Here is a 10,000-nt window from a genome sequence, read left to right as displayed (position 1 = left end):
TCACCCTCTCCCACACTTTCCCTCCCCTTCACCTTCCTCCATTATCTCCCTTTCTCCACCTCCCTCTGTCACCTTCTTACACTTCATAAATTAATTTGTTCCCCTTCTGGCGGATAAACTAGTGCCTCCCTCATGTTGGCATACGGCTCGTGACATGAAGCGCGCGAGCCAGGAGATGGTTCCAAGGCTTCGCCCACTGCGAGGCGAGGCTCCCGCTCGGCAGCCGGTCCCTCTCGGGCAGGGGCTGGCGGAGTTGGCCTGCGTGCGAGGAGCCTCGATCACGCACGCCGGGCGGGAAGGGCTGCCAGGCCACTCCCCCGCCGCCCGCCCGCCCCTCATCCCCCGTCTCTATTCAGCCCACACGCACAATACGCAACGCGATTTTCTCTTCGGTGCGTCGTTTCCAGGCCGGGAAGGCTGCTTGACAACGTCCACAGCCCCGGGAATTGCTACCACTGTGTCTTGGGTAGAACTAAATATGAAACAAGTGCAAAGGCTATCGGGTCCTTTCATTACCCCCCCCCCCCCCCCGGATGGAATTATTCTTTAGAGTCCCACGTACTTCCTTAACCGTTCCCAGTTACACGTTGGTCTTCAGTAGAGCAGTCTTCGATACCGTGGCCTCTCGAGATGCCAGGGCGTCGAGGCCATCCGCGCTTGAACAAATAAAGGCCACATGACGCTTCCTCCCAGGACCTACTCTCCGAGGTGCTCTTGGCGGGAAAAGTACATACAAATGAGACCTGATCATTGAAGTCCTATTTCGAGTATTGAATTAGGATAAAGTAAAGTTGTTAGAATGGGAGATCCATCCTCCTTCAAAACACTCAAGGCGACGTCTTATATTGTGGAGGAGGCCCTCAACTCGGGTCCAGAGCCAAGCAGCGGCGGCAAAAATCTCTTCCCGGGAGTCCGTGGGCAGCCCGGGCGACCCTCGCGTGAGCAGAGCTTCTTCTCTGCCGAAGGAGCAGCTACAGCACCTCCTGCGTTGATTAGTGTGCCACTTCTGCTAACAACGCACAGAGACAAATGGGTCTACATTTAATTGATGAGAAAGGTTTACTTTACCTTCCCTTTTAGAGTTGGCGATCATGAAGGTTGTAAAGTTGCCGGGAAAGAATAAAGGTGCAGATTTTTTTACATTTTTGCACAGTAATGATGGAGTTGACGATACTATTATTGATATCTACATAGTAATGTTTTGGTTTACTATAAGAATGCCGATTGTCCTATTTTGATTATTGTTACTATTAATGCTGCGGTAATCGTCATCACATCGTCCTCACTTTGTTTTTTCTAGATATTGCTGTTCATGTTTGTTAGTATTATTGTTGTTTATATTTGTTTTTATCATTGTTGTTGTTAGTAATTACTAATTGGTATTTATGTTATTTGCTAGTTCTTTCGTGGTAGTTATTGTGATTGAAAAGTTGCTGTTGATATTATTAATATATTGTCACTATTATTATGTTATTGTCGTCATTTTTATGTAACTCCCATAACCTGTTTACTGTTTTTTATCATTTGCTGTTGCTATGTCATAGTAGTATTGCCACTGCAACTACATCTAATACCAAAATGTGTATGTATACATACGTGTATGAATATACAGGCATATGTTGCGTGTACATTTGTATATATACATATGTGTGTGTGTTTGTGGTCTGTATACATACATGCACACATACGTACATACATACATACAGAGAGAGAGAGAGAGAGAGAGTGAGAGCGAGAGCGAGAGCGAGAGCGAGAGAGAGAGCGAGAGAGAGAGCGAGAGAGAGAGAGAGAGAGAGAGAGAGAGAGAGAGAGAGAGAGAGAGAGAGAGAGAGAGAGAGATGGCAATGTATATATGTATTTATCAGTCACGCACGCTACTAATGCCTTCACAGACTCGGTAAAGGTTTGATTTTAGATTAAAGCCGACAAAGAATTGTGATTTGACTCATTCCTTTGTGAAATGGAAGTAAATAACGTTGTCTTGTTTGTTTGTTTGTTTTTTGTTTTATTAGTGTGTGTCTGTGATGGTGCCTCTGAGGTCTCGTATTGAGAAGAGCTCCCTCCGAACGTGTCCTTGGTGTGTTGTGGAAACGGCCCTTGACCTCACGTGACCTCAGATAGGAAAAGGGCTTTCCGAGGCTGCCAAATCTCCTTCCCCGGGGCCTACAGTTATTTTGTTTTATAGCAATATTCAAAACAATTTTTTTGCTGAGGCAGGAGAAGGCAACTACGATGCCTATACACCAAGTGCTGGTGTACATTCATCAACGCCAAGTATATATTACAAATAAATAGCATATATGAAAAATGACCTGAGCCTTTGAGGGCAACACCGGGACAAATCCTCTTTTGCTCCCCTATAGAAAGTGTGGCAGTTTTCTGTCCTGAACTTACACAAAATCCAATATCGAAAACACAGCTCTCTCTCTCGCTCTCTCTCTCTCTCTCTCTCTCTCTCTCTCTCTCTCTCTCTCTCTCTCTCTCTCTCTCTCTCTCTCTCTCTCTCTCTCTCTCTCTCGCTCTCTCTTTCTTTCTCTCTCTCTCTCTCTCTCTCTCTCTCTCTCTCTCTCTCTCTCTCTCTCTCTCTCTCTCTCTCTCTTTCTCTCTCACTCTCTCTCTCTCTCTCTCTCTCTCTCTCTCTCTCTCTCTCTCTCTCTCTCTCTCTCTCTCTCTCTCTCTCTCTCTCTCTCTCTCTCTCTCTGTACACACACACACTTTGTCCTAGTATGAAACGTTCGGACATAAGGTTAGACCAACTAAATATTGGGGAACAATAAAACCGCTTCAGTATTTTATACCTAGACCTTAGTGGAGTGGAATAACATTAAGATAAAGCAACAGCACAGGTAATGACAAATGATTATGACAGTGCTGATAATGATGATGACGATAAAAGTAAAGGAAAAATGGAGTTCAGCATACATCAGCAAAATTTATCTTATAAAAGGTGATGTATTAATTTGTAACTCATGGTAATGGAATTCCTTGCATAGCCTAAGTTATTGTCCCCTTGATAAATGTCAAATGGTAAAAGTTTGAAATAACTAGTAGCTTGTTAACGCCGATTTTCTCCTCTCGGTAAAGTAATCACTTTGATGACGATTTATGTCGGGTAAAGCAAATATTTTTTAATCCTTTACACCAGGTAATCGTCAGATAGCTTTTCTAACGATCCTGTTTGATATTTACCCTGAGACACGTTTATCCCATTAGTGCGCCGGATTCTTGGCTCGGACATGTTTGTAGGGAAAGGAAAATTCGCTGACCTTCCGCCTCGCCAGGTCACAGGCCCCTTCCCCTTCGCCGCCCTCCTTGAGTTTCCTGTCCTCTTCCTGTTGGCCGCCTTCGTGCGCACGACGGTGGCCACGAACGGCGTGCAAACAGCTTTCGAAACAAAGAATGAGTGTAAAGCATATATTGAGTTTAATCATATTTTCTCTAACTGTCTGTGAGCAGTAAAACGTTTTTGAACAACATTCCCATTTAATTGATCTGTCTCTGAATAGTAAATCGCTTTTTAGGTAATAATCCTATTAGACGTAAATTGCATTTGAATATATTCAGACATTCATAAGGCCTTTGCTTTGCGCATTCTGTGTCGTGGGAAGCGCGTTCCCTCAGACCCCTACAATGAATGATCTGTTATCCTGCCGACTACAGCTGATCTGCGGCAGGGATGGGCCTTGCTTCCCCATTCGCAGTCTCGCTTCTTATCATTTTTGTGGAAGGTCTACTTTGGTCTACTTCGCAAATCGGGAAACGAGTAAAACATAAATAGATAGAAAACATATATGGTACTAGGCGAGAGGGAGAGAGAGAGAGGAGAGAGAGAGAGAGAGAGAGAGAGAGAGAGAGAGAGAGAGAGAGAGAGAGAGAGAGAGAGAGAGAGAGAGAGAGAGAAAGAGAGAGAGAGAGAGAGAGAGAGAGAGAGAGAGAGAGAGAGAGAGAGAGAGAGAGAGAGAGAGAGAGAGAGAGGGGGGGGGCGAGAGCGAGAGAGAGGAGAGAGAGAAGGAAGAGAGAGAGAGAGAGAGAGAAGGAAGAGAGAGAGAGAGAGAAGGAAGAGAGAGAGAGAAGGTAGAGAGAGAGAGAGAGAAGGAAGAGAGAGAGAGAGAGAGAGAGAGAAGGAAGAGAGAGAGAGAGAGAAGGAAGAGAGAGAGAGAGAGAGAGAGAGAGAGAGAGAGAGAGAGAGAGAGAGAGAGAGAGAGAGAGAGAGAGAGAGAGAGAGAGAGAGAGAGAGAGAGAGAGAGAGAGAGAGAGAGAGAGAGAGAGAGAGAGAGAGAGAGAGAGAGAGAGAGAGAGAGAGAGAGAGAGAGAGAGAGAGAGAGAGAGAGAGAGAGAGAGAGAGAGAGAGAGAAGAGAGAGAGAGAGAAGGAAGAGAGAGAGAGAGATAGAGAAGGAAGAGAGAGAGAGAGAAGGAAGAGAGAGAGAGAGAAGGAAGAGAGAGAGAGAGAGAGATAGAGAAGGAAGAGAGAGAGAAAGATAGAGAGGAAGGAAGAGAGAAAGAGGGAGAGAGAGAGTAGTTAAGAAAAGGGGAAGGGGAGAGAGAGAGAGAGAGGAAAAAGAGAAGAGAGAGAGAGAGAGAGAGAGAGAGGAAGAAGAGAGAGAGAGAGAAGAGAGAGAGAGAGGAGAGGAAAGGAGAGAGGGAGGAAAAGGGAAAAGGAGAAGGAGGAAGGAAAAAGAGAAAGAGCGTGGTGAGGGGAAGAGGAGGAGGGGAGGGCGTGCGGGAGGAGTCGGGGGGGGGATGGAGAAGAGAAGAGGAGAGAGAGAGAGGTGGGAGGTTTGGAGGGAGCGGGCGGGAGGGGGGCCCCCCCGGGTGGCCCGTCGGGGCGAGCCACGCGCCCCCTTAGGTTGGGGGGTTTTTTTGGTGGGGGTGGGCCCCCCCCGCGCGCGACCCTCTCCCCCGCTTGGGAGTTTTTTTTTGGGGGGTTTTTTTTTTTCGGCCTGCTCTCCGTTTCCGTTTCCGCCTCGCTGGGCTCTCCGCCCGCCGCGACCTTCACCCGCTGGGCGCCTGCCCCCTCTCCTCCTCCGGCTCCTCTCCGCGCGCTCGCCCCCCCGCCGCCGCCTCGCCGCCCCGGCGCGCGCGTCGCCGCGCCTCGCGTGCGCTCGCTTCGCCTCCTCTCTTCTCTCCTCTGGCCTCCCCCCTCCCGCCCCGGCCGCTCCCGCCCGTCCCTCTCTCCGCCCACTTTTCCCGTCCCCCCTCGCCCCTCCACTCTCCTCCTCCCCTCTCCCCCCCTTTCCCTCCGGCGAAAACCCCCGCTCCTCTCTCTCGCCTCTCCCCGTCCTCCCCTCTCTCGGGGCCTTCCATCTCCCCGTTTCCCCTTTACCCTTCTTCTGGCTTTTTTCCCGTCCCCCCCGCTCTCCCCGCATCCACCCTTTTGGGTTAGGTCGCTCCTCCCCCTCGTTCTGTTTCTTGGCTTTCTTCTTTCTCTTCCTCTCTTCGCGTCCCCTCCCCCCCTTTTTTCCTATCCCGCGCCCATTTGCCAACACCCACCAAACTTTGGCTGCCCAACCACCAAAAACCCACACCTCCGGGCCGTGCGAGAAGCCCCGCCCCTTTTTTTGGGCAAAAAAAATCACAACCCAAAACCCAGACCCCCCCGAATATAGCCCGCAACCCCCGGCCCACGGACGCCGCACAAACCCCCCCCCCCCAAAGGACCAAATGGAAAAAGCAAGACACTATGAGGGAATTTCATAATCTCACATAATTATTTATAACAGGTCGAGAGACAGAGAGGAGAGAGAGAGCAGCAGAGGCGAGGAGAGAGAGAGAGAGGACAGAGAGAGAGAGAGACGAAGAGAAAAGGAGATAGAGAAGCAGAGAGAGGGGGGGGGGGTGCAAAATGTTATCCCTCAAACATGCTCAATCGTGCCATTTAGCGTGCATGATTATGAGTTCTGAGTATTAACTACAGATGCATAAAGTAAAAGCTCACTGCCAATTGCATGAGGACGTGCCTTAGAGCCAGTTGAGCGGGGTATACCTATAGCGACGCGTTCGGAGAGTAAATGAGGTTTATGGCAATTCAGCCAAGTTCATGCTACACCGTGAATGCTTTTCGATCAGCGGGGCCACTGAGCTAGTTTTATGTTTGACAAGGAAATTGACTGTCACTTTTGCTTGACGCAGGATAAATTTAGTTTATTTTAAGGGAAAGGGAAACAGATCCTCCGGTTTAAATCAGTCTCAGATGCAGTTCACTCTCATCATGTTACTGCGGTTAAAGCCACTTCATGTGACTGCAGAATTTCAGTACTAGTCTTCAGGTACCGAGGGTGACAAACTATTCGGGATAATGGAGTTGATATTTTTGTATAATGAGTGTACTACGGCACTCCCTACACATGGGATATGCACTTGTGTTCCTATAGACCCTATTTCACATAGCTTTAAATGTGGCGTTATATATTAAGCTCCTCCGTGCAAATAGGGCAAATTGACCCCAGGTCCTCCGAAATCCCAGTAATAAGCGTTCGGCATGAGAGACCCCGATAAGACTGGCTCTCACGGGTTTCCAGCGAGAGAAGATTCGTGAAATGATATCACTGTAAACGCACCTCACTCCTCCCACGCCCTCCTTGTGTTCCGTCCAGATCACCCGAATGCCTGGCCGATGCAGCCGATAAGCGTCCAGGAACAGAGCGGCAAATCCCGTCGATTTGCTGATAAGCGCCGCGAGGCCTCCAGACGTCGCGGAGCTCGTTAAGGGCCCTCGAGTAAAGAGTTAGAGGGATGCAGCCCAGAGAAGAAGTGCTCGAGGTGTTATTGCCCATGTGTTCTGAAATGCTGTGTACCAGTGTTCACAGAAATCAGGTATCATGATCTGATTTTGTCTTTAACCTTATCAACTCCCGAGGAGTTTATTGAATGTCTGTATAACAGTCGGTCGCCGCGACCAAAGACTTAATTCACAGAATTATCATACGTTGCGCTTGCCTTTAATCAAAGCAGAGTGTGGAGGTACAGTTCAGTCAACTAGTATAAAACCTCGGGCGAAAAACAAAGGTACCTCGGGACAGCACAGATGCTTAGAGCTGTGTTATTGTCACTTGATGTAAAAGTAGTCATGGATATGTAGGGGTACGATTTTTGGCAATACTCTTATCCTGATGTGTGATTGAAGTTTTAAACATTGAAATGTCTGTTTTTGTGTTTAAGTTTAAACGTTAAGATGGTTGATTTTGTATTTTTAACAGAGTCTCCTGCGGATTCGTAGGAGGCACTCTTCCTAGACATTACTCCTGATCTGCCTTTCCGGTTTAACCGAGAGTGACTGACATGATTGTTTTTTGCTTCCAGATGGAGAATCCGGCGTTCCTGGACAGCGACCAGTCCGTGTACGAGAGTGTGCGAGGGACGCCCCAAGCCATGTCGCAGCGGCGGCCTCACCACCTGCCCGCCATCCACCATGCTCACACTCACTCCCCCCGCGGCGTCGGCGTCCCCCACCACGTGGCCCACGTCCACAACGGCCGGATGATCGGCGTGACGGGCGTGCCGGGCCCCATGGTGGTGCCGGGCACCGTCGTGCAGGTGTCGGGCGTTCCCGCCGCGTCAGGAGGGACGCACAACACCCTGTACCCGGACCCTTCCCTCCCGCCCCTCTACCCCGCCCACCTCGCTCCGCACGCCCGCGTGGCCCAGGCTGAGCCCATGTACTCCTGCCAGGCTCCCCGGGGCCACGACCACGTCTACCAGTGTCCCGGCCACAGGGGGGACCACTTCGACCACCGCGACCACCACCTGGACCCCCGGGGGGACCCTCGGGACCGCCTCGGCCCTCGGGACCACCACCTGGACCCCCGCGAGCACCACCTCGAGCCCCGCGAGCACCACCTCGACCCGGCGCTGGACCTGCGTCCGGACTACCACTACGGCGGCAGCGACTACTCCAGCACGGAGCCCATCTACGCCCAGCCGCACCTGTACCCCCGCGAGGCGGGATCCGGCACGCCCACCCTAGGCTACAGCAACACGCGAGCGTCGCTGCGGGCGGGCTCCGCTGCGTCCTCGCAACTCTCCGCGGCGGGGACGCCGGCCAAGTATCTCACCCACTCCGACTCCTGCGGCAACTCCACCTCCTCCTCCACCCTGCCCACTGTATCCGCCCTGCTAGCAAGAGAAGCCGCCCATAACCCGCCCACGCCCACACATACCAACACGTCCTCTCAACGCTCATCGGCGCGCCACGGCAAGGGCGAAGTCGCTTCCACGCCCGCGAAGCTGAAACGCCAGGGCTTGTTCCGGGCGTGGAGAGTGAAGTTCCTGCGCGGGGAAGGTGGGCGGCGGCGGGCGTGCCTCCTGCTGGCCGCCCTGCTCTTGGTCATTCTGCTAGTCCTGGGTGCGCTGGCGGCCGTCCTCTACATCACACGTGAGTACCACGTTTCCATGCTTAGGGGCGTGTGCGTGTGTGAGTATGTGCGTGTACGCATGTGTGTGTATGTGTGCGTGCGTGTTTGTGTGTGCGTGCTTATGTGTGTATATTACATGTAGATTTTTGAAATGGTGAAATTCGGATCCGTTTATTTTGTTCAAACTTTATTTTTTGTTTCACGCTGCCAGTCCTGCGAATAGACTGGAATGGCTCGTGTTTTTCAGTAAATTGATTCTTGTCGGCTTCTCTTGTTTGGAAAGCAGCTGTAAGTCGTTTCTTATAGCATTACACTTAAAGATTAGATATTTAGATATACGAATGCTGCACGCATGGCTGAATCAGGTCATGAATACTGCTCGGAAGGAACTCTAGGATGCCATTCATATATAGCAAGCAATGTGATATAGTCATATAATCCTGCATTTTCTTGTTATATTTTCGTTGTTATTGTTATAAAGATGTATCCCTCACTTCTGTAATGGTGAACTGCATCAACAAGATGAAATAGAATGCCGTCTATGAACTTTAAAGTTATGAAAAAATACGTAGATTGTCTGCGAGACACCAATATGACTATATTTAGAGAATGTATTTTGCAGAACATGCTGCATTAGTCAAAATCTGGAATAAGTGAAGCTGCTGTAAAGAGGTCATTATGTTTATATCGTCAAGGAACTCGTCTTTCGCGTCTGTTTACCTGCGAGTTCCCCACGCCCTGCCTTTATTGCGCTGGACCCGAGGAACTGTTGCTGGCGAAGTTATGGGCAGTAAACCCGCCGAAATATCGCATGCCCATTGTCGCAGACGGCGTTGTTCGCGTCCGTGTTTTAAGATCTTGCCGTCTTCACTCTTAGAAACTCCTTCGTGATACTCTGTTGAAGGCAGTAAGACTTTTCTGCCTTCCTTCGACCACGTCTTCGGCAAAAACGCATTCGCTCCGCTTGCGCCTCCCCTTCTGCTGCCCCCCCCCCCCCCTCCCTTTCGGTCCCTTCTCACTTTATTCACTCTGTCATTTCTCCCCATGTTCTCTTTCTAATTCACCGTATATCTATTTCTTCTCTTCTTGTCCTTTCGAAGGTCGTCGTTTCTCCCTCTCTTCTCTTCCTGTCCTTTCTCCCTCCTCTCTTTCTCTCCTTTCTCCCTCTTCATCTTTGCTTGTCATTTTCCCTCTCTTTTATTCTTGTCATTTCTCCCTCCTGTCTCTCTCCTTTCTTCCTCTTATCTCTCCGTGTCCTTTCCCCCTCTTCTTTTCTTGTCCTTTCTCCCTCTCTTCTGTCCCTCCTCTCTCTCTCATTTGTCCCTCTCGTCTCCTCGTGTACTTTTCTCTCCCTTCTATTTGTGTCCTTTCTCCTTCTCCTATTCCTGTTCTCTCACCCTCCTCCCTCTCTCCTTTCTTCCTTGCACCTCTTCGTGTCCGCTCTCCTTCCTTTCTCTCTCTCTTCTATTCCTGTCCTTCCTCCCTTTCTTCTCCAGCATCTTCGCAAAATCTTTTTCGTCGTTGGGAGCTTCCGGTTTTTCCGTTACATCCATCACGTCACGTAAGGTCACCGAGGTCACGAGAGGCATTACAGGCCACTGATTTTGCACTTTCAGCTGCGGGTCATGTTTAAGTGTGTGTGTGTGTG

General features: G+C 50.0%; 1 protein-coding gene across 3 annotated transcripts in view; it reads left to right on the top strand.

The window, feature by feature from the left end:
* The window catches only part of LOC125042949, a 78,528-nt gene that overhangs the window by 15,091 nt on the left and 53,437 nt on the right, over window positions 1-10,000 (top strand). For all 3 annotated transcript variants that reach the window (XM_047638782.1, XM_047638785.1, XM_047638783.1), the window contains exon 2: window positions 7,301-8,372. In XM_047638782.1, the coding sequence (XP_047494738.1) occupies window positions 7,301-8,372 (1,072 nt within the window). The remainder of the gene's footprint in view (window positions 1-7,300; window positions 8,373-10,000) is intronic.

The sequence above is a fragment of the Penaeus chinensis genome, chromosome 33, assembly GCF_019202785.1.
Source record: "Penaeus chinensis breed Huanghai No. 1 chromosome 33, ASM1920278v2, whole genome shotgun sequence".
Lineage (NCBI taxonomy): Eukaryota > Metazoa > Arthropoda > Malacostraca > Decapoda > Penaeidae > Penaeus > Penaeus chinensis.
This window is presented reverse-complemented; position numbering and strand designations above follow the sequence as displayed.